The sequence below is a fragment of the Protobothrops mucrosquamatus genome, unplaced genomic scaffold (assembly GCF_001527695.2).
Source record: "Protobothrops mucrosquamatus isolate PMUCROS unplaced genomic scaffold, P.Mucros_1.0 scaffold_135, whole genome shotgun sequence".
NCBI classification, from domain to species: domain Eukaryota; kingdom Metazoa; phylum Chordata; class Lepidosauria; order Squamata; family Viperidae; genus Protobothrops; species Protobothrops mucrosquamatus.
In genome coordinates this window covers 1,205,453-1,230,606 of record NW_015386211.1, presented here as the reverse complement: position 1 = coordinate 1,230,606, position 25,154 = coordinate 1,205,453, and the positions used below count along the sequence as shown (strand labels likewise).

Below are 25,154 nucleotides of genomic sequence, written 5' to 3'. Positions count from 1 at the left end.
AGTAGCAAAAGGAGAAGAACGTGAAATATAGGTAGAATCCTTCTCAATGGTGGCCATTCACCAAATATTAGGGCAGTTTAATGAAGCATCAATCAGAACACGTCTTAGAAGGGAAGTGCCAAATCAAGTGCTGTCCTGGATCAAAGCTGAAGACTTCAGAAGGCTTGCTAGTTCAGCCAAGATGATAAAAGTGCCTTCTGTGCACACAAAGACAAAAGATTTTGTTTCTCCAGACCGAAGCAGTCAATCAAAGTGCAGAGCCCAACCTCACTGTCTCTCTAAGGAAATCACCACCTGGAAGCAGATCACCACCAGACTGGCCTTCACCGAGGCAACGTTTTGAACCAGATGATGGTAAAACTGTACTCCCCTATAAAAAAAACATCAGTCATTTTTGCCATGAGCTGCTGATAAACCAATGTGGCGTGTTCAATCTCTTGTGGTTACTGGGAAATAACATTAAACGTCTTGGTTTTTCACTCAGCCCTTTTGTGAGAAAAAGTCTTAGCTAATTCTTGTCAAGGACAGTCACCTCAAGGAAGGAAAAAGGGAAGCATGGCAGCAGATAATCTGACCTTGAACTTGGAAATCCAGATTCAAACACCCACTGGCTTTTTGGTTTGTGTGTGTGTGTATGTGTGTGTGTGTGCATGTGTGTGTGCTCAGTACAATCAGGGATCATTTGTGGTGTTCACTAGATAAGATGGAAAAGTGTTACATGCTGCAGCTGAACTCCCATTGAATCAGTTGCAACTTGGCTGAGAAATGTAATTCCAACTGATTCCTCTGAGGAGAGAGGGGGGACCATAGGTAAAATTCAGTTCTCTCATTCCAGCTGGACTCAAATGTTGCAAGCATGCTGGATACACTCAGGCAAGAAATCAGCCACGAGACTGTTGCATGGACTGTGAATTCAGCTACTCCCTCCTCCCAGGAAAGACTGAAACTATGGACTCTATAGCTTAGCAGCTGCCACAGTCACCTTCCTTGGGTTCGGAAGCCAAGCAGGACACACCTGGAGAAAAGGTGGAGGAGAGATTCCTGCAAAATTCCTAGACCGAGAAGCTGAAAAAAAAAAAAAAACCACCCAGGAAGAGGAGAAAAGATTTCTTTGCTGCTGCAAAAAAAAAAACACCCCCATTTGGATGCATCCAGGTAGCCGCCAGCAGCCGAGCACCACGTGAAGGCCCTTTTACCCCTGCAAACCCTATGAGGATCAAGATCTATGGAGCCTATGCCTTCAACTGCAGCCTGACTTCACTGGTGGGGTGGGAAGGTGGGAGGGGAATTTGCAGGGAGGCAGACACAAATCACCCCCACTCGTGCCCCTCCTGAGACAGTGGTCCTCCCCAGGATCGCCAGACCTCTGGTTGAACCTTCCCCACCAGAGGGCGGGGACTCCGCGGCTGGGGGTGGGGTGGGGTGGGGTGGGGGAGGAATGAATGAATGAGGCGGCCCCTCGCCGGTTGGTTCGCCCTCGCCGGCTTTCTGTCTCCTCGGCTCGGCGGTGGCCCTGGGCTGCCCCGCGCCGGAGAGGGCGTTGAACCGCAGCCTCGCCTCCGCCCGCTCCCCAGCCGCAGTGGCCGCTCCTCCGCTTCATTCCGTCTGGCGGAGGCGAAGCGAGAGGCTGCTCCCCGCCGCCGCCTTTGCGCGCTCTTGACCCTTCCAGCAGCAGCAGCAGGCTCCGGCGTAGCCTGGCATGGCCGTGGCTTGAGCGGCGTGGCAAGGAAAGATGCTCTCGGGGAGGCAGCAGCAGCAACAGCGGCCGGGCGGCTGGGACCGCTGCAGGGTCAGCGAGAGACTGCAAGCCGCCCTGGCTGGCCTCCAGGAACTCCAGGTGCTGCGGGAAAAGCAGCGGGCGCTGGTGAGCGAGGCTTTGGCCATGCAGCGCCCAGCCGAGGAGAGCCAGGCACAGAACAAGGAGCAGCGCTTGGAAGCCACCCTCAGCGCCCTGAAGGAGCAACTGGTAAGGGAGCCGCTGCGGAGGCTCCGACGGAGGCTCCTGGGTCACGGGTGCCCTTGGTTTGCGAGTGGGGTGGGTAGGTGGGGGGGGGGGGAAGACTTGCAACGCGCCCACGACACGCGCTGTTCGGCAGCTCTTGGCCGTTCTGGACAGGTAGGCGCGCCCGGCTGGCTCTCGGGGAAGCCAAAGCAGATGTTTGGTGCCGGTTCTGCAGCCGGCAGCTTTGGAGGGAGAGACGCCTGGTGGAAAACCGGCGGGGTCGTAGTCGGTCATTGTTCGCTTCTCCTGGTTGTATGGCTCTCTCCCTATTCCGCCTCTTGCCAGGCGAGGTGTCTAGATGTGTAGATCCTTTCCCTCAAAGGATTGCCCCTGCTAGTAAATCCATTATTTCTGGGCTGAACGAGGAGGGAAATCTTTCGTTCTTGTTTGAAAAGACGGATTTCGAGGGAGGTGTTGCTAACAGCAGCCTACCTCTGCACAGAGTGTATTTTAATAGTAAGTTTCCTCCCCACCTGCAGTCTCTCTCTGCCTAGTTGCACAATCTTTGTCCCGATCTTCTTCTTTAGGTTTTATCTGTTAGATCTTTACTGTATAAATAGAATTTATATATAATATATATACACATACGTACACACACCCTATTTTAATGGGAACCATTAAAAAAAGGAGAAGGCTCTCGGATATGTTCTAAAAGAAACGACAGGGTATGTTCTCACATGTTCAGAAAAAGAGTATATATATATATATATATATGTCTGCATTTGAAGTTAAGAATATTCAAATTCTCCAGTGTAATAATTTAAATCAGAACCCAATCTCTTAAAATTGCAGTCATATAATAACCCTGGGGCGGTCCCTGTATCTTCCATCTCAATCTAAGAGGTCTTTTAAATATTGCATTTTTCCAAGTAAATGTATAGCAAGTTAACCACTATATGAGATTGTCGTCCATAAGTGCTTCCGGTTTGTTGCATTTTTAAACACAAATGTAAATTCTGTACAACAAGAAAATATTGAAATAACTCTGAATCTGAGTAGCAATAGGGTTCCATTAGCTACATGTTTTGACTTGGATCTTGCAGACTCTTGATGTCAGTGAGAAAGTACCTATGGGTAAGTAGACTTGGATGCTAAATTGCCCCTTTGATCTACTCCACCCATTATTCAGTATCTTTAAAAAAAAAAAAAAAATTTGAGGCTGCAGTTCTATGGGCATTTGCAAGTAAGTCCTACCTTATTTAATGGGGAGAAGCTCACAGTCCAAGCAGTCAGACACTACTAAAATGGAATGTGAATGTGAATTTTATGGTGCAACTTTCAAGAAAAGGACATGGCTGCCCTTTTATACCAAAATGAGGTGGGAAGGGAGAGCTTTTGTTCTATTTGATGTGCCATTACCTCAACAGGCCTGAAACCTAAGCACAAGCAGCATCCTATGAATGCTGACTCAAAAGTAAATACAACTGATGGGGACTTATATACAAAGTTACCTTGTGAAGCTTTGCTGAAAATTATGATTTAGAAGGTTAAATTGGGTTTATTTCTGAGGAGATTAGAGGAGACTGAGCAGAAAGGCTCTCTCTTTTTGGGATGTCTTGGCAATTCCCAATCTTTTTAGTTCTCCTTCCATAGCCATACATTTAATTAAACTGTAAAGCCATTCAGTTTACAGTTTTAGTCTGAGGTTTTGTTTTCTTGTTTTCTAGTTATTCCAAGTATGAAACTCATTTCCCATTCCACATTCTAATTAAATTATTCTGGTGCACAAAATCCACTGGGATGATTCCAGATCTTGCTTACATTCTGAGTTTTCAATACATGTACATGTTATTTGACTTCCTTTCCATGCAAATATATTTTATTGATAAAATAAAGGCATTTTAAGCACAAAAACAGCAATCAACATCTTTCCACGTAGATACCTTTTTCCTTAACATAATTATAACTATAAATATAAATATATATATATATATATATATACACACACACACACATATATACATACATATACATATATACATATACATATATGCATATATGCATATACATATATACATATACATATACATACATACACACACTCACATATCAGTATCTCTGATTCCTTGAAGGTATTACACAGTATCTGCATTTTTAAAATAGAAAAAAGGATTCAAGGTAATCTAAACTTAATTTGACTATAACTTCTAATGCAGCTTTTTCCAGTGTGCTACCTTTAGATATACCAAAATTATAAACTCCAGCATTTTAGTCAGTTTGGACATAAAGGTAGGCAGGTATTGTCAATCACACTGGATAGTTCTAAACTGACTGACTCATCCTGTGAAAGAGAAGATAATATCTTATCCTAAAGAAATATAAAATAGCCTTGGACCATGACTTTTATTGGAGAGACTTGATCAAGTCACTCTCAGCATAAGAGAACACAGGGTTATTCTGAAGCAAAGCCAGAAGACCTCTAAGCTCCCTCCCAACTTTGTTATTACTCTGTTAACATTTTCATCAGCATCAAGAGAACAAATTAAGGCATCTGCTGTATCATCAAAATCAGGAAATGCCTTTATTAATATCAGCTAAGAATTTAAACATTTGTGGGTAAGTTGTCAAAATCCCTGGATCTCTGAGATGTTACAGCATGCAGAGGGAAGAGGGTGGAATGGAGTAGAGAAAAGGCACAATCTTAAACAGATTAGTTGTCTATCCCTAGGTGTATTCATGCAGGTTTTGGCTTACATTTAGAACTATTGAAAGAGCAATCAGCAGTCAAATTCATTTTGTGTCAACCTTCTTACCTTGCTTCAAATAAAGTAGTGAGTCAGACCAAGAATATGGGAACAAACCCATCCAGCTGTTGGGTCTTTCAAACAGGTAAACAAGACCACATAAGGTTACTTAGTACTTTTTTTTTCATCAAATTTATTTATGTTGAATTTTATTTGTATATTTAAATTTCACGGTATAATGCAGCCATGAGAATATTGTTAGATTTTTCAAGATTTGTTTTATAAACCATATTTATGTAATATTTAGTATAGAGCAGTGGTTCTCAACCTGTGGGTCGGGACCCCATTTGGGGTCGATCGACCATTTCATGGGGGTCGCCAAGCAAGGCTGTCCGCCATTTTTTTTGTCTGCCATTTTTTTTGTCCGCCATTTTTTTCCCCCTTTTCCGGCGGGTGCCTTACCTCCCTTGGGCTGGGCCAGCTGGTGGTCGGCCTGCTCTGTCTCTGCCGCTTGCCAGCTACGCCTCGGCCGGCACAGGGGGCGGAACCACACATGCGCGGCGCTCCCGGGCAGGGAAAGTCCTCGACTTACGGCCGGTTGGGTAGTCCTTGACTTATGACCGGTTTAGTCCTCGACTTACGACCGGTTTAGTCCTCGACTTACGACCGGTTTAATCCTCGACTTACGACCGGTTGGGGTTGCGGCATTAAAAAGGTTGAGAACCACTGGTATAGAGTTTCACATTATTTCACATAGATTATTTCTGTACATCCTCAAGTAATTTTGTTCAGAATTATGATCATCACTATATGATGAGAAGTGATACTGAAAGATTACTTAATAAATTCATGACCAAACCACTGTAAATATATATCTGGCTCACAGCCTTATATATATATTCCTTTTGGTATTTCCTATCTATTGGAGCTAGCACAGTGGAGGCAGTGACATAAGTGTTTTGCATTATTAGTAGAGTCAACTAGTTTTTCAGACAGATGCACAAATAGGGGGTGTTGCCCTATATTCATATAATCCAGCTATCTTAGTTTATTGAACTGTTTTGGATTCTCACCTATCCTGTTTTTCCATACATAAGCTATAGGATGGAATTGGGATCTCATGTTAGTCTATTAAAAAAAAAATATCTTTCCTTCTCTCGTATGTACTGTTTTCAGGGGTTTGTGGCATAATAGTCTGAATACCTCTGAAGCTCATCTATTTCTTTGTAACCTTTTAGTTGGTTCTACTTTGCAGTTTGGAAGAGAAACACCCCTTCTCCTACTTCTACCTGTTTAGATGGAATAGATTGAAGTTGTGTAACAGCTGCTTCTGTTGTTTCTTCTTTTTTAAAATATGGAACATGTTCCTGAAGGAGAATTCAATCAAAATGTTATAGGCTTCAGTCTCTCCAATCTTGGTAATTACACACTTCAGTAAACATTGAGCTAATTCAGATCTCCCAGATCCCTCCCTCTTTATTGGTGTTAGACATGGCCATTAATTATCCATCAGGTGTGACAGAGTATTCACGACAAGTGAGTAGCTTATCAGAAGGGATTGGGGAGTGAAAATTGACTTTAACCTTCATGAGATGCTTAAATCCCACTTGGAACACTTTGAAGCAAGCATGTTTTGATTAGAGTCAAAATGGCAGCACAAATGTACTGCCAATCTTTTGATTGCCTGCCATTGATAATATTAACTAATAACCCACTATATTTTATTTAATGCCAAAGAAAATAAGAGCATTAAAGCATTTATTGCTTGCTCAAGGCTGATGGGTTAATACAAACTCCCAAGGACTTCTATTTAAAAGTCTGTTCCTATTTGATACCTGTACTTTGAGTTATAGTAGCTCATTCATTCCATTTGTATAAGATTTGAAGATGGATGGTTAGCTGACGAAAATTGAGCAGAAAGTTAGCTGAGAAAGGAGTTGAAGGAAAAGACTTCACAGTGCTCCCTTTATTGGAAAAGATTTTATACATATCAATAGTCCAATATTTTGCTTGCTTCTGGATCCAGTTCAGGGTGCTGTTTATTATGTTTAAAGCCCTTTGTGGCATGGGACTTGGCTACCTGAGAACTGTCTTGTACCTATTTCATTGACCAACCCCACTCAATCAGGGAGGGTATGTTGCAGACCCCTTTGGCTAAAGAATTTCAGCTGGTAGGGTCTAGGAAAAGAGCTTTCTCTGCTATTTCCCCTGCTCTATGGAACTTCTTACCTCCAGAGATGAGGCAGGCCCTACCTTCCTGGCCTTCTGGAACAGTGTCAAAACCTGATTCTGCCAACTGGCATGGGGGAATAAGAGTAGCATGCAACATTGGGGATGGTTGATGTCTTGAGGGCACACCCTCTGCCTCTTTAAAACCTTAAACCTCTGTAACTTAACTTTTTAACTTTGTTTTTAATACTTACAGTAGGTTCTTTTTACTTATAAACTTCCCAGATTCACTTAGGTGAGATGGGTGGTATAGAAATTTGATGAATAATAATTTAAAAAATTAGTATATTAAGAACACAAAGAGGACATTACTGACTTACAGACTTTATCAAACAATCTTAAGACATCCTGATCAAAGTTATCAATAGCTTAAGGCATCTGAGAGTCCCAAAGTTCAACAGATCTTTCCCTAAAGCACAGGTAATATAGTCCTGCACTTAGAAGCATGTCACACACAGTTTGAAGAGACCGACTATTGCAACAGATTTGACTTCCCTTCCTGCTCTTCCTGAATATTATCTGCTGTCTAGTAATCAGATTATTTCAGCTAAATTCCTACTTTTAACACCGTGTCTCCTAAACAAGTAGCCTTCTAGATCAAGTGTGTCCAGTCTCCACTGCTTTTCATTAAGAAGAAAAGCAATAAAATTAAGGTTGCATTCCTAAACATGGCTACTGAATCCAATTATATGTACAAATAAGCATTTAGTTTCACCATAATAACTGTGCCTTTATTTTGATGAAGTCACTCTTTATGTTTAAAGAACACAGTATTAGAAAATATATTCAGCTAAATGAGTCATCCATATTGGTAACCTTCACCACATTTTCACATTGTAATTAGGGGCTGAGTATGTCCGCTTGGCCATGTAACATTCCCACAATTGTAAAACTTACCTCACACTTGCTAGTAACATTGGTTGGGAGACAACAGAGTTAAAAATAGGAATTTAGCTGAAATAATCTGATTACTAGACAGCAGATAATATTCAGGAAGAGCAGGAAGGGAAGTCAAATCTGTTTGCCCTCTGGGCAACAGTGAGAGCACAATGGCCAGCCTTTCAGCACTGAGATCCTTATGCCTCTGTAGATTTTGGCACGCACTTCAAAACTTTACAGCGCTGAATGGACCAGTTATTCTTGCTGAAATTCCATCTAACCCTAAATGAGCTGGCCATGTGCTCTAGAAAAGGTAAAATGGAGCTGATGTCAAATGTCTTCAGTTTTTAGTGGATGGTCTGTATCAGAAATATTTCTAATTTTCTAAGAAAAGAAGTTTGTTTTTCTTTTCTATTTTAGCAAAGGGAGGATTTTTTTTTTGCCTCGGCTGATATTTTAAAATTAGTTGCTAATGCTACGAGTAACATTTCTGCTTTGACCTTGTCCCCACCATTTCTGTTTTTCCCTAGTCTGCTTCTCTTTGTCCTACTCTAAGCTTTTATACAAAAGCTTATTTCTTTTATCTTTTGCTTAGTGCCTAATAACTTGAAATGATTTATAAATAAATGAAAATACCTTTATTGATATAAAAGTACCAGAAAATGTATTTTCTAATGTTATTCAAGTGTTCCTTGCAATTTTGTTTGCACACCTCTCCCTTATGTGTTTTGTGGTAGAATATCTTGGAGATCAACAGTGGGGCAATATTAAAAAAAATACTATCTCCCTCCCCTCCCAAAAAAACCAAAAACAAATTGGAGATGAACTAGCAATTTGGAAGACCCCAAGCTCTTAATAGCATCAGGAACTCTAATTAAGTCAAGACTTGGAGGAAAACAAAGCCTTATGGAACAGCACAGAGTGCTTTCCAAACCTGTCGAACTACAATTCACATAGGTCCAGTCACCTACAACAAAAGCCCTTGTTGGTAACAGTGTTGGAAGGAATTAGTCCAGTATATCTGATTTATGGAACTCTTGATGAAAATTCCAATTCCTTGTAAGGAGCCTCACCCCTAAATTTTCTGGGCTGGGTTGTATCAGGCCTTGACTCCTTGACTGGAGCAAACTGATTTTGGGATCATCAACAACAAAAAATGGTCTCAAATGAGCAGTTTGAGCACAAGAAATACAAATCAGGAATAGTTGAGAAGTATGAAGCCAATCAAACACTGATGAAGCACACCAGGTCTCATGGTAGGAAAAGTGGAAGGGGTTTATAAGGCTAGTGTAAATCGTTTCAGACTGGTTAAAGTGCTGTAAAATTGCAAACAGATCCTGGTACAATAAATTATCCTTGAATACCTGAGAGTCCTGTGAGTGCTTTGTGGCCTCTCTGCCATTAATCAGGAACCACAAAGGGAGGGATTGGCTGGCAAAACATTAATCATGAAGCAATTAATTCCAACCATGAAAACAAAATTCAGTTACTTCCTGAAATCAGTAAAGCCTAAAGCTCTTTCATTCCTTTGCACATCAGAGGCGCAGTGCTTAGACAGAAAAATACATGTATCCTGTTAGTTTGGAATGCTAGCGATAAAGGTTATGCATTTGAATGGATTGTATGGTGATTGGTGCCGTTGTTAGATTAGGTCTCCTAACGAAGCCTGCAGGAAACTGCATCTCTTGTACAACAGTATGAGATTGCTAATAGTGGTATACATCATCTTGGAAACTGCTTGTGGAACAGAGAATCCATAGAGCTAATACTTTTGCTGAACAAATGCATCTGGCCAAGAGGCCATGGAAGATGATCCTGCTGCTCAGCTTATCAAAACACAATTTGGAAACCCGTTAAACACAGGCTTGTGTAGGCCACTGCAATTAAGAACTCAGCTTTTATCAGACTCCCTGACTATATGGAGGTTATTATTCATATAAGTGTCAGGGTAAGCCACAACAAATATTGTACTGTCATTCATGTGGACCCATCTCCAATCCAAGGAAGGAAAGAAAGTGACTGGAGAGATTGGGATGTTGGGGGTGAAGTTTCCCATTTCTCTGCCCACCCCTTCCACATTGGTTGTCTACATGTAAGAAATCTGGATGCTTGCTTGGCGGTTTCATCTGTTAAAAATCTGTGCAAAATTCTGAAGCTTTTGGTCCCCCAGCTAGGCTTCTAAGATATATTTGCTGGCAAAATTTGTAAGGTTGGTAGGAGGTGGAGTAGTAAATTAGAGAGGAAAGAGGGAGTTAAATTAAGTGCTTCCTAACAAGCCACTGCTGTTCCAGATGTTACTGCTGTCTTGCAGATGAGTGAAATTTCAAATGATTGAAATTTCTGAGTTTACTGCCAATCATTTCCAGCAATCATTAATTCTACGATAGTGGGAACTGAAAAGCTAAAAGTATATGTTTTCAGGCTTATGAGCCATGTCAACACACACAGACCTATAGACAGTCTAAAGCAGAGTTCCCCACCTTTCTGGCTTTGTGGACTGGCAGGAGAGGGGGGAGGGGATGGTTCTGTGCAAGCAGTAGGCAAGTGCGCGTGTAGTTTCATTTGTGCGAGCAGCGGGTACTCCCGCCCACTGCTCGCACAAAGGGAGCACACGTGCATGCGTTCACCTGCTGCTTGTGAAAGGGGTGTGTGTGCACGCTCATCTGCAGCTTTGGGTGGCTCGGTTTTGAACAGATCACAGCCTGGTAGTGGGCTGTGGCCTGGGGGTTGGGGACCCTGCTGTAAAGTATATTCTTTTCCTAGTTCAATCAACAGCAGAACTTTTTGGGATAACATGTTTGTTAAAATTCTGTTGATGTAAATCCAGTATTTTCCTCAATTTGAATAGAACATATGTTTTGTTTTGGAGAAGGAAAATTTTCTAAAATAAATAAATAAATGCCTTCCAAAGAAGACAATATTGGAAGCTTTTCACCTAGAAATATATTAAGTATTATTGACTGTAAGGATTTAAAATCAATAACTTTATGGATTTTCTCCAGATTTTCTGAAATCAGTGGAAGCCTTTCCTTTGTATTTTCTTAGTAGCTGGAAAGGACATTGAGGTGCATGTAAGAGGAAGAAACCACATAATCCATAAATTGGAATTAGTAGATTGCTTAGGGTGAGAAAAAGGAATATTTTAATATCCTTGTGCCTTATATCACAGAAGATTTTGAGACTGTCTCTATCCAGTTTAAACAGCCTACAGTATTTATTTATCTTTGTCTATCTAATTTAAGTAGCACCCATCTTACAGATTAACTCTGGGCAGTGTACAGGTTAGGGTGGTTCCCCCAAGTCCCTAAATTTCTGAAATGATTTATTAATTGACACAAAGATCCACACAAGTAGAGGTTCTACAGACAGAACTTCAAAATATATTAATGTGAATTGTTTGTATGGTCCTTGCATGCTCAGTTTTACCATCAAAATCATCAATTTAAATCCTCATGGAATCCAGTCAACATGTTGTGACTAGAAACTACTAGTCTTCCTATTTTGCTCTGCCTTTGTGCTATTTCTTCAAAGATCAGACTAGTCCCAGAAGATGGGAATATTGAGTTGATCCTACAGAGCCAATAGAAATTGAACATCTTCCCTTTCCCTTATGAACAGTCACGGTTGAGGAGACAAGATGTGGGATTGAAAAGTCATCTGGATCAATTGGACCAGCAGATCAGCGAACTGAAGTTGGATGTCGGCAAAACTTCCATTGAATATTTTGATAGTGATAGTAGGCCCAGTTCAGGTAATTGGATGATTTTCCTTTTCTTCTGCTATGAACATTTTTATTTTTTTACTGTGGCCAATACAATAAAGCAGTGATAACTCAAAATGTAATCCATGTAAAGAAACTTTATTGGTATAGAACAGGCTCCATATGTCTCCCTAGCTTCCTGTTCCAGCCCCTGAGCCCCTGCTGATTGTGCTCTTGAAATTAAGTGAAATTAAGCTATTTTGTGGGGCACCATGTTTAGCCAAATGAAGGGCAAAAGGAGAACTTCACACTTACATCTTAACTCATCCAACTCTTCCGCTTCAGTTAGCACCACTCTGTCTCTTGCCTTCCTCTTGTTGCAACTTGGAAATGAAAAAGATGGACTGATAATCAATCAATAGTAAAAACCCTGAAAGAAATGGGAGATGGTAATTTATTGCTATATATATATCGATTGGCCGACGGAGTCCCGTGACGGCGTTCATGGGTCGGGCACAAAAATAATTTGGTCTTGTATAAATAAGCGCTCCCATCGACCTGGATTGATCCCTGATGATGCTGGCAGTGGCCAGCGAAAGCTAGGATTTTAACATATTAAAACTTTTATAGTTTTTTAAACCTTTCCTGGTGTTCACACTTTTTTATCTCTCGTCATGAGTATACCCAGGAATCATTCCTTTATTTTTAGTACTGTTTTTAAGATATAGCAATATATATATAATATATATATAGTAATGTTATATATATATATATATATATATATATATATATATATATATATATATATATATATATATATATATATTCAAGCTCTTTAGCTCTCATGAGCTAGTCTTATATATATAAGGTGGCTTGTCTTCTAAGTTTCTGTTTTTAGTGTTCTGACTCTTTGAAGTCAACCATCTTTCAAAAAGTGGAATCCTATGCTCAGGATTGCTATTGTGTATATTTTGCATTGATGAATACCAGCCTTGTTTAACCTGGTGGCTGTTATCACTATTGAACTACCATTTCCCATAATTTTTTTTCAGCTATGCTGAATGTTATAAGATAAAATAAAATTTCCTTAAATATTCTTCTCAGTCTATTATGAGGTGTGTGTTTTTTAGTTGTGGCTGTTCTTCAGATGTTGGAGAACTACTTGCACATTATAGATAGTCTGTTTGCTTTCGAGGAACTTGTTATCTCCATCCTGATCATAGCTAGAAGTAATGGCAGTGACTGCCTTTGCAACTCTTCCTTCCTTATATTAAACAACAAAGCTTAAGGAGATCTCTGGTTCTTTCTCTGGAAGGGAACGGTTAATAAATCCTTCATGATTCTGTAAACCTAACTTAGCATGAAGTAGACTGACCATAGATTCATTTGTTCAGAAATTTGAGAACAAGCAAACCAGAAAAGAAATGGTTTTATGCTTTATTTTTCTTCTAGATGGACAAAGCCATAGTTAGGCTTTTTTGACTTATACTAAGGTAAACAAAGCAAACCATGGATATTTTTCATTGTCTTTACCCACACAGGAAGGGAAACAGCAAGCAACTTGTGAAAGTCATAAAGCACAAGTGGGCATTCTTACTATAAACTGTGGGTGATGTGTGAACTGACTCAGTGAGATTCTTGCCAAACATCTGTTTTTGTGTGAAGTGGGAAAGAGATAAAAAGTAGAGTGCAGTTTTGGAGGCTCTAAATTTGTTCTGAGGAGCATGGACGTGGATAATTATGGATAGTGACTACTAACATTTCATAGTAAGTTATTAAAATACAGATGCGCGCAACCTGCAGCCTACTAGAGATTACTTAGAATCCCACAGAAACCCAAATGTTGTTGCTGAATTTCAGTGATATTGAAACCTCTCAATTGCCATTGGTACATCTCTCAAACTAGTCCTATCTCCATCTCCATCATTCAATCTTGTCTTCATTTTCTTTGAAGCTACCAACCTTCATGCCATTGTTGCTTCTTTGTGCTTGGTCTTGCCACCTTCCCCACCAACAACGACAACCAGCTTTTCAATTACACTCAACCCATCTCCAGTCTTCCCTTCCTATTTGATCCATTCCTTTCTACTTTAGCTTGTGCCTTTTGCCTTATTCTTTCTTCCATCTTTTTTCTTCATTTCTTTTTCCTGAGACAAAAAGCCAGTGGTTGCATCATAGCAAGGACTTTTACACTTGGTTGACCCAGTAGATCTGTCATCCAACTAATCTTATTTTTTCCTGTTCTTCTTTTGCTTTTTGAGAGCTGTGGTTTTTAAATGTTTACTATGTGGATTGGTATAGTACAATTGTGAAATAAATGGCATTGATCATTCAGATAACAATTATGTTCTGCTTAAAATGAGCATAGGGAGGAAATAGAAAAGGCAAATCCTTTCATGGATGAGGAGCTGTCTTTTTCAATTCATTAAATGAATACAGTTAGTGTAACTGAAATAAAACAAAGCTTGTTTCTGTGCTTTAGCTGTACCTTTCATTTCATTTTTACACCATTTCTATGTGTCCTACTTTTGTCTATTTTGGAGCCCTGGCTCAAAATGCTGTTTAATCTCCTGGGGCTTCCTTCAAAATTTGCTCACCTGTGTATGACAGTTTTGACATTGCCAGTCAAAGACATATATCTCTTCAGACTTTCCCTCACCGAGAGATTTTTAATGAGAAAAGCCAGAAACAGTGGGAAGACTTGGCAGGCTTAGAAGTATAAGACCAGAATGTCTAACTCACCGTTGCAAAATTTTGTGAATGAAATTTTGTATGAAAGCATGTAGTTTTTTTCCTCTCTCAGTACTCTCATCTATGAAATGGAAGAGAAAGAAGTACTCCAACTGAACCTTGTGCTATGCAATATATTTCTTCTCTGTAAACCAGGAAATATTTTCTTTTTTTTTCTTTTTTCTTTCTTTCTTTCTTTCTTTCTTTCTTTTTCTTTTTTTTTTTTGATTCATCAGGTTTTTATGATCTGAGTGATGGCGGCTCCTGCTCTCTATCTAATTCCTGCACATCTGTCTTCAGTGAATCCGTTTCCTCCTCCCATGCCAGTTTGTTACCAAGTTCTCAGCTTTCCAGAACCCATCTTAGCATCTTTGATTACCGACCCAAATCTGCAGATGAAACCACAGTGCGCACCCAGTTCCAACAGGAGGGACCTCATAACAGTGATGGATGCCAAAGCAAAGCCTGCCTAGATGTTTCAGGCACTCCAAGCAAGTCTAGACCAAGGCCTGTTTCTACTGGTGAGTATCTCAGTTGCTTTAGATCTTGGTTAGAAAGGGAAATAGCTTTCTTTTCATCCTTGGTATTATTGATGAAGATGGTAAGGCACATGTTTTTTTGTATTGAGGCTGTAGTCATTTAGTCTTTCATTCAAAAGAAGTAAGAGGATGTTGTTGAAGCTGTCCTGGACTGGACACTGTGGGAAGTTATCTTTCACATAGCACATATGTAAAAGGTTTAACCTCAGTTAAAGTCTCTATGCTTTTAACAGTTTATATCAGACAAATTTTTAATCATTTTAGCCTTCCTTGAAACAGCACAGTGTACTTACTGTCTGTTGAATTACTGTCTGGTCTTCAGTTTGGGCAAGGAGTTTAGAATTTCAATATTCCCTCTCAATAACAACAAAGATAAACAAAGTTTGTGGCCACACTGCATAGTGCAAACTGTTGACATGGTTCTATGGTGTTCATATCATGAAATTCAGTTCTCGGTCTTAAACCAATTTCATCAAAGCAGAATCTGGTGATTTTATGGACTTGATTTGCCATTGCCTTTTGAGACTTTTTTTTTTTTTTTTTTTTGTATTCCTGCTCTCATTTACTCTGTTCTCATATCTCCAAGTGGTCTCCTATCTAAGTACTAATAAGTAAATTCTGCTTTTTCACTAAGACTCTTTTGTCTCAATGTCTTGGAAACAGCAGATACTTTGAAAGTCGAGTCTGTACTTAAGTACCACACAACCCACTTTAATCACACTGGAGGAATTTTAAAAACATTCTGTCTTAGATGTAAGGAGAATAGCTGACTTCTTGCTGATAAGAGGTATGCGTTGATGAGATATGTGTACCTATTGGAGATGAGCAAAGTTGCATTTCTTATTAACTATTTTGGTGGTCATTTAAACCTCCAGGTTTGTGCAGGAGGTACATAAAGTTGGAGGGGCTGTTCAGTTCAGAGTGTTTGCAATAAGTAACTAAATGATCTTAAAGACACAGTTTCATTTGAACTGAATAAAGTGCTAGAAAGAATGAAAAGGATGCATAGCAAGAAGAGGAAATTTCTATTTTTATTAGGTTTAGCCTTCCAACTTACTTGATTAGAGCAAGCTGATTTTTTTTTACTGTATAGTTTTTATCCACTTGCTCTGTGAAAGAAGTAATACGGCTGCTGCCCATATCAAGAAATTTCTTCCAAAATTGGGCAATACTGTCATAAAATGGCACTATCTGGGCATGCTTCTTGTATCAACTAAAGCATTTAACTTATATAGAATAGAAAATTTGCCTTGGTTACCTTGTTTGTTGAGTCATTTCAGACATTTGCATACTTTTCTGGTAATGAGAGATATGCAATACTATATCCATGGCAAAAAATGAACCAACCAATCTTGAACACAGGTTTATCCCCTCATTACTAATCCTGTGGAATAATAACTTTTTTTTAAAGATTCAGATTCATTAATTGCATTTCATTTGTTTGTGAAAGCTTATATTGGTGTGTACTGCAGTGAAGCCAAGACAGGATGGTTTGTCAAATGAATTCCACAAGTCATCCTGAACACATAGGCTTTGTCACAGATGGGGAGCATCTATGCTTGGATATCTTCCGGAAAACTAGAGGCGTGAGCTTCATACCTAAGGAGGAATCTTTTAGTATAATGCAATGTAACACTTTGCCTTTGGGTCATGTGGAAAGTTCATTGATATCAAAAAGAGCATCATGTCATTGCCTGGTAATGATGCTCACTTAAAGGGATGGAAACACCAAAGATGTTACTTTCTGCTAACCTTTTTGTGGAATTCTGTCTTCTCCTCAGGTGACCTTGAAAGACTCGGCGTGGTGGATGCCGGATTTCCAAAAGTCACCGACCTCAAGGCCTCTCCTCAGCTTGGTTCAGGAGGGGAAGTCCAATTTTATTGCATGGACCCCAAATACCAAAGCAATTTGGTCTCTAAAAGTGGGAACGATGTGTATCCTTATCCTAGCCCTCTTCATGCAGTTGCTTTACAGAGTCCCCTTTTCTCCCTGGCAGAAACAGAGGGCCGCCCTTTACCTAATAAAGGTGCATCTCATCTCACGGGGCCCAGCTTGATTAAGACTAGGCCACTTATAGAACTCAGGCCAAGGGGTTATATCAACAAACTGCTACAGTTGACACGCAGCAAAGGAAACTATCCTGCCAGCTATCCTGCCGAGTTCAGTGAGAAGGGTCCAGCAAAGAATCAGCCACTCACAATGCTGCAGAGACTCATTATTATCCCCAGTCCTGGTGGAGTGAAAATTAACAGCAGTAGCAGCCAGCTGGAAAAACAGGGAGCCCTACTGCCTTGCAATAAAAGCGAAGGGAAGCCACCAAGGGATGTACCTGAAGGGGAATGTGCCAAACAGCTAGAGACTGTGCATTGTGTGAATGTAGAGCAGACAGCTTCACTGGCTGACACAGAGTCTTTGCCAGCTGTGAATGGCTGTTATCCTGCTAAGCCACCTGTGTGGGACTCTCCTGTCATTGAGGCTGGGGAAAGCAGCCTAGAACGCAGCTTTTCCAGCTCACCATTTGGAGTTGATGATTCCAACTTGAGCCTCCCAAACACGTGGGTGGCTTCAGCCAAAAAATCTCACAAGAAATCTCCGAGAGCCATAAAGCCTGACGATCCCGAGTCTGGGCCTCAGGAGGAGTTGGTTCACGCCAAGTTTGTCCCTACCGAGTCCCATCAAGTTCGAGTCAGGTTTGCTCATTCTAAAATGAAGCCTGTGAAGATGAAGAGGAGGAATAGTGAGAAGATGCTGAGGCCGGGCAGGCAGGTGCTCTATATGGAGAAGCCACGTGGGGTTCACCAGCTTGCTGCCAAGTTGCCTCTTGAGTGGAGTTTGTCTCAGAGACAGCTCAGGGGAAGGCATCTGATTCGGAGGCCTACCTTCGCAGGGGAAAGCACCGGCAGATCTTGCTCCGAATCCAGTCTGTATCCTGTGCCATTTGGGATCCCTCAAACACTGTCCAGGTCTGAACTCTGCAGAGCGTCTGCTAATGCCGTGTATTCTCTTGAAGCAGCTTATTCTGACCCAGAGATTAAAAAAAAGCAGCGCAAATGGCAATCCACAGTGGAGATCTCGGCAAAAACCCAAGTTTCCAGCCTTTCTAGCAGCCTTGCCTTGGGACCACCGAAACAGGGAAGGCGAGCTGGGATTTTGCGTAGTGTAACCATGAGAGCCGAGTCCAAAAAAAGCCTCCCTTTTCATCCAGGGGCCTATGCCAAAAGCGAGTCTGACCATTCAGAGTATTCTGCTGAGTGTGCATCACTTTTCCACTCCACCATTGCGGAGACCAGCGAAGGAGAAATTAGTGACTATACAACCAACCGCTTTGGGGACAGTGAATCCAGTGACAGTGATTCAGAGGAGGGCAGCAGCAGTGGCAGCAGCAGCGGCAGCAGCCTGACTCTTGATTATGCTGATGAGATCCAGGAGCATGAGATGATCTGGCCCACGTCCACGGGCAAGCAGGCGGCAGCAGCCGGTCAAGTCTTGGCCAAACCTCTCCCACCAGTGCCCAAACTCTGCCGGATCAAAGCATCAAAGGCTCTCAAGAAGAAAATTAGGAGATTCCAGCCTACTTCCCTGAAAGTGATGACCATGGTTTAAAAGGGGAGGAAGATGATGGTTCGGTCAGCTGCTTGTTTCCCCGTTTGCAAAGCCAAGGAAGATTGGTACTGTAAAGGATTCTTGGATCTTCGATTTCAAGTCAAGGTGGTTGTTGGGGGTTTGTTTTTTTGTTTTTGTTTTTTTGCATTTGTTTAATGCCTGTCTAAGTGACACTGTGTTCCTTTTTCTGTTCCGTAAGTGTGCTTCCGTGGCTTCATACCTAACCCTACTTCATTCCATTCTAATAGCTACTAAGTGTTTAGATTATGTGTCCCATTCATCCAAGTCCTGATGAATTGAGGGAAGAAGGCATAGCCTATAATGCATGGGGGGGATTTCCCAAGGTTGGCAGGTGTGTTTGTCTATGTGTGTAAGATTGCTTTCTTGCCAGAGATGGCACTGCAACGTGTTTTCTTGGAAGATCACTCATTGTCAAAAGAGCTCATCATCTCATCTTCTCTTTCCCCATGGTCATCCATATTAATGAGCAGCAAGGCAAGATATAGATTGCGAAAATGAACAATAATAATCATTATCACCATTGCTTATTCCGTAAAACTTGTCCATTTGTTTCAGTTTTCTGGGGTCAGAAAGTTGTGCATGGCTCAGAGGAAGGTTTGGATATGATTCTTGGCCATCTCTAAATTCAGAAGGTTACATAATGTTCTACAATATAGAATACCATCTTTTGATATTGAGATGTTTGCATCTTCTGGACTGGGTAAACTGCACCCCAAACTGTGCCACAGCACATTACCAACTCAGATTTATTGCAGGCTCAATAAATGTTATGATCTACAAAGGCAAAAAAGCTGTCTCACTTTATTTAAAACAAAGGTCGTCCTAATTTTGTTCAGAGGCTGCTCAGTTACTTCGGTGGTCAAACTTTTTCTAAGTGGATATGTTTTGAAATGAATTGGGCGGTTAAAAGAGTCAAAACACTCGGTCCCTAAACTGCTAAAGCCACGTGTTCCTGGTATGGTTGTATTTTTTTTAGAGGAGAAATATTACTAAAGGCTGGATGCTGCATTTAAGGACTGTGCCTGAATTCAGTGCTGCAGCAATTTTTTTTTTCAATCCACAGATAAAATGCATGGACAAATGTACCCAAATTGATGTGATAAGTTTAAGATCCCTATTTTTTCTGGCTGATGGAAATATTTTAAAGCACTTCTCATCATGGTTACTGTGGATGAAGTTTATCAATTCATAAAATGGGTGCAATTGGTCATTAATAAGATGTAGAACACTAATATGCTAGAACTGAGGTTCCCCATGCTGGCTAGGGAATTCTGAGAGTTGAATAATATTCCAGTTTCCTTTTTCTTGGGTAGGTGATCTACTTTGAAATATATACCTATATACAGAAACAACACATTTTTATTTTCTGCAAAAATATATGAGTGGGTTAATTGGAACAGAGGGCCAGTTACAAAGCTGGGAATAAAACATGGTGGTGCCACAATTTGGTACTTTGCTTGATAGCATGCCCAATTCCTATTTGTAAGCACAACATTGGGCACCCACAGCATTGATTATAGTACTGTTGGCAAAGTGAAGTTCTTCCTTTTTCATAGAAGTGAATCTATTCCTTACGGTATTTTTTGACAAGAAGATTAGGACAGTAGTGAGAAGGCTTGTAATCAAGTCCAGGAAGCACAGAAAAGATTCTATTCTTTACAGGGGATATGAAAATAGTAGAGGTAAAAGAGCAGACTATGCAACATAATATGTTATTAGTTCTCTTTTCTTTTAGCCTAAACAAATCTAATTAACTTCAAAACAACACAAAGTGGGGCTTCAAAGAAACCATTTAGCCCTTTTCTCCTATACCAATTCCCAAATTAAACTCACCTCTCCTTCACTTCCTGGCTGAGCTTCAACTGCTTGGTGGAAAGTGGGTTGAAACTGATCATTCATTTTCCCTGCAAGGAAAATTTAAAATAATGGTGGGGGGGGGGTTTAGCCTGTACTCTTCTATTTTCACACCTAAACAAAAATATTTCTCATTAACCAAATGAAAGAAAACTAGAGAAAGACAGCCTTTCTCTTTATATACTACTAGCTGTACCCAGCCACGCGTTGCTGTGGCTCAGTCTGGCGTGTGTTGCTTTTACATCCAACAGATGGCGCTGTTTTTCAAAAACATGTTTTTACCTGTCACAGGTGTGACATCTATATAATATAGGTATATAAAAACACGCGTATTCGAATGCAACGTTGTGTCAAAATTTCAAAGCAATCGGTGAAGAACGTTCGGAGATTTAAGATTTTGAACAAACAAACATTTACATTTTTATTTATATATAGATTGTAACACATAAGTTCAGATATATTCAATAGAAGTGTCTCATAGCAGACCAAGAATGAAGAAGAAAAGTATGGAAGATCACTCTATCGCTGGCTAGCAGTCATAATAAAACCTCCAGTCAGAAGATGTGTGTCATTGAACATCAAATGTGCTGTTGGATGTTGAAAGCAACTATGTGAAGCTGGAGAAGAGGACCTATTTATTTTGTGTTATAAATAGGTTATAGTACAGGAGGGGGGGAAAGCCTCACTTTTTCACACATATATAACAAGATGCCCAATTCATGGAGCTCCTGTACACAATTCCACCATAAAAGCAAAGAGGTTGATCAGGTTGTCATTTTAATAATTGATTTTCATCATTGGAGGCTTAAGTATGATCTAAGAAATAGCCTACTTACTAAAAATGGGAGGGAAAGTATGGGTCAAATTTAATTCTGCTTCTTGAGAGTGTTGTTTTTAATGAAGTGGACCTCACTGGATATATGCCTTTAGATGGGTGTTACATAAATCTAGCAACATGGTTTGGACAACACTACATTAACTCATCAAAAACAGCTGAACTACTTTAACAAAAATGTAAAAAGAAAAAAACCAGTCACAAAAAATGGTAATAAAACAGGTTCTCAACTTTACAGTGTGGTGACCCTGTAAAGTTTCAATTAAGACTGACCTTATTAGCTTGGCATTGATCCTAATACCAATATTAATTGATGTCAATATCATTCTGTGGATACATATTCAAGAATCTGCTCTAAATAATAACAGTTTAGAACTGTGTTATTCAGAAAACATCCTAAAAGTAATTTCCCTTGAGATGGGTATCTTTTTTTTTTTATAACGAAAAGTAAAAGATGCTTTACTTAGAACTGAAGACATAAGAAACATGATGTGCCTCTTGAATGTGGATGGTGAACTAAATTATTTTTCTTGTTTAAATTGCTTAATAAGAATAATGCAGACAATTACACAGACAATTCAAATCAGTTACAGAGTCAACAGGGGCAACATTGGAAGAGTTGAAGGACCAGGTTAGGGACAGATCAATAAAAAACATCTATATGTGGTTTCTAAGAGTCGACACTGACTTGAAGGCATGTAATCGATTAAAAAAAGACTTTCCTGGTTAAGAGGCATCAACCACAATCATAAACTCACTTCTGCTTAAAAGTGAGTGGATGATGCAATACAATTTTGTGGCCAAGAGTCTTACTGAACTGAACAGGAATATGTACACATAAAAAATTGCTTGACTTTATATATTATATCAATATATTATCATAAAATATAATTATTCACATCAATTGAATGAAAAAGGAATAAATAGAAATGAATTTCCTTGGGTGTTTAAGACTTGAGTATTTTCAATGCCATTAGAGCAGCTGCATCTGTGTGTCACACTTTTCCCACTCTGCCTGAAAAGCAGGAAAAAGATGACATTTTGGTTCATCTGCTCAAATATATGCAAACGTTTAACTGGTTCTCATTTACTGGAGCAGCTAAATAACATTCCTGTCTTAACCAGTGAGACTCATACCAGGAGATTTCATTCTTAGGGTCTTTATATTGTTGCCCATGTATAGAATACATTGGTTTATATTAAAGACCTAAAGCATGGGTAATGCTGGCTCAGGAATTCTGGGAGCTGAAGTCCACGAGTCATAAAAGAGCCAAGGTTGCCTACCCCTGACCTAAAGCAACATAAGAAAACCTGGGCCTGCAACTGCCTTTATCTATTTCCAGTGGCGTCACAAAAAAGCATTGGTCTGAGTAAGGAGCCATAGAAATGACCTTGGTGTAGCCACCCAGAAACATTAAGGACAACAACTGCTGCAGAAAAAGCATGCATCAAGTCCAGGATGATAAGAAATTATTAGAAAGAATCTCAGTCTGATATCCTCTGATTCCTGCAGTATAAGAGGAAGGGAAGTGAAAACACAGATTTGGAAGGTTCTGTTATGATAGCCTGTCTCAATAAAGTATGCTGCTAGTCATCCTGTGGAGTCAGCTTCCTTGTTTGTCTATTTTGTTGGACTTACCGAGGTCTCTAGAGTCCAATTATATCCCAAATGAAAGCATGACAAAGATTAATACATTTTCACCCCTTTTCTCAACATCTGTACTGCATAATAAAGCTCTAGATATATTGCCATCTTTATTGGTCCAGCATATCTCCATGGACCAAGATACCAGCAAGACAATATCCATGGGTTCCTTGGCTTCCCAGCAACCATGCACAGAGCCTTTGACCCCTGTCTATTCATCCGTACATTGAGGCTATTAGGCTGCTTTATCTGCTGACAACTCTTAGGAGCAGACCTCAAATACAATAAACAAAGATTAAACCAATAAACAATAAAAACAATGCAAAGCAAGTGGCGAATTAGCACCATTTCCACCCCACTGAGAAATATCACTCAGTAAAAATATTTCTTTACTGCAGGCACCATTCTCTCAAGGATGAGCTGAAATAGCCAGGTCTTGGCAGTTTTTCTAAATGCCAACCTTATCTCAGGTGAGCCAGTTTTCCAAAGGCAAATCAATAATAGAAAAGACTCGCCCTCATTGCCCCAACAACATGTATTCAAAGACATTCCAAGGACGCCCTCCCTTACAGATTTTACTGGATGGGCAGAGATTGCTTAGAGAAGATGGTCCCATTGATGTCTAGCCATATAAGGCTTTGAAAGTGACCGCTGGCATCTTAAATTCCAGCAGGAAATAATAATAAAGAAATCATGTGATATAATTACACTCTTAAGATCTCTATTCATATGACTTCTTGGTTGATTTTGAGCATTTAATTCTTGAACTAATTGATTTGTTTCTTGAGATCTCTGCAACATTTCACAAATCACATGCTGCATCCAGTGCTGAAATAAAACTGAGGACTCTTATTCTGGATCCGAAGTAATTAGGAAAACATTGAATTAGACCTGGGGGAACTTAGATTCAAATGAATCCTGAGTCATGGAAGTTCATTAAATGGATTAACTTGCAAGCCAATCTGGTGGGGATGAGGAAAAATTGGAGGAGGGAGTACTGTTGTCTGGAGGAAAGGCTGAGTATACATCTAACAAAGAGACAATAAGTGAACATGCCATCTTGCTTTGCAATTTTTTTAAAAAAAGTTAAAAGTGAGAAAGGGAAAGAGAAGGTATCAAACTGCTGCTACAATCACCTATCAATAGAAATGGAGATGGAGCATCCAGGTGACAGATATTTTTTTTTTGTCTCTAGAAAGATGTGTTGTGCAGTATCTGAGGTGTTGCTTGGTAAAAATGCAAGAAACCAGAAGTTGCCTTCAAATTTAACATTTTTTATTCAACTGAACAAAGAGAGAAGAGAGGAAGCCCTGAATGACAAGAAATCCTTATATTTACACTTTTTGATTACATAAGCAATCCACCCAGCAAAGCTGGCACACATAAGATAAAGAATTCACCCAGAAAGGTTGGCACACCATAGATAAGATAAGGGGAAGCAGAAATAGCAAAGATGTTATTTTTTGGTGTTTCCCTAAAGACGCTGCATGTTCTTGGGTGACTTGGGACATTGGATGTTTCTCTGGATGACCTTCCATGACTCTGCATCAGTGACTCTGCAAGTACCCAGAGATAGTGGGGCCATCTGCACGTATTCACAATCTATGCTTCTTATGCTTTCTCCTGGTTCCGGGTCAACAGATGGAAAGGAACAGAAACAAGTAGAGAAAGAGATTGGCTTTGCTTTGGGACAGGGAAGGAGAACCAGAGCTAGTTATAGAGGCGGAAATAGGGAAATGAAATGCCTAGGGTAGAACGTGTCTAGTAGGGAGAAGACAATGTATCTTCAACTCTGACATTTGTCTCTTTCATGTTAATCTGTCCCCAAAGGACTGACATGGAACACAGATTGATTATAATATTAGCATGAGGGCTCTGCTCCTGCCTGAAGCTTATTAGAACCACTGTGTGTGAAGATTCTCAGTCATCCAGGTCATGCTTATTCTAAAGGTGCTTTTTCAAAAGGCAACTGGACTTTGTTTTTCCTTGAAGACCTTTCGCTTCTCATCCAAGAAGCTACTTCAGTTCTGATTGAATGGTAGAGAGTGGAAGGATTTATATTCCTTGCAGTCACATAAATACAAATCTTTCCATCCTCCACCCTTCACCATTCAGTCAGAACTGAAGAAGCTTCTAGGATGAAAAGCAAAGGAAAAACAAAGTCCGGTTGCCTTTTGAAAAAGCACTTTGGGGACTTAGAACCACTGATAAAATTACTTGATTAATCAGTGCCAATGCATTAAAAACAATTTTGAACCTGAGAAATATCAAAACTGGTTAAACTGTCCCACTGTGCAATGTAGAATGTTGATTTAGATAAAACTTTGATTTGATCCTTCAAGGATCTCTGTTTCCAAGAGGCTGTCAGAGGGCAAATGTTTCATACCTTTTCAGTTTGGACCAGGACTCATGAATCTGAAAACCCACCAAAG

The 25,154-nt window shown here is 40.1% G+C and overlaps 1 protein-coding gene across 1 annotated transcript; it reads left to right on the top strand.

Moving 5' to 3' along the window:
• The first annotated feature begins 1,732 nt into the window (after nucleotides 1-1,732).
• DACT2 (dishevelled binding antagonist of beta catenin 2) lies at nucleotides 1,733-19,170 on the top strand. The gene is made up of 4 exons (XM_015818276.1): nucleotides 1,733-1,966; nucleotides 11,413-11,545; nucleotides 14,461-14,745; nucleotides 16,545-19,170. The coding sequence occupies exons 1-4, from the start codon at nucleotides 1,733-1,735 to the stop codon at nucleotides 18,365-18,367; spliced, it is 2,475 nt and encodes an 824-aa protein (XP_015673762.1). The 3' UTR covers nucleotides 18,368-19,170.
• Nucleotides 19,171-25,154: the final 5,984 nt, after the last annotated feature.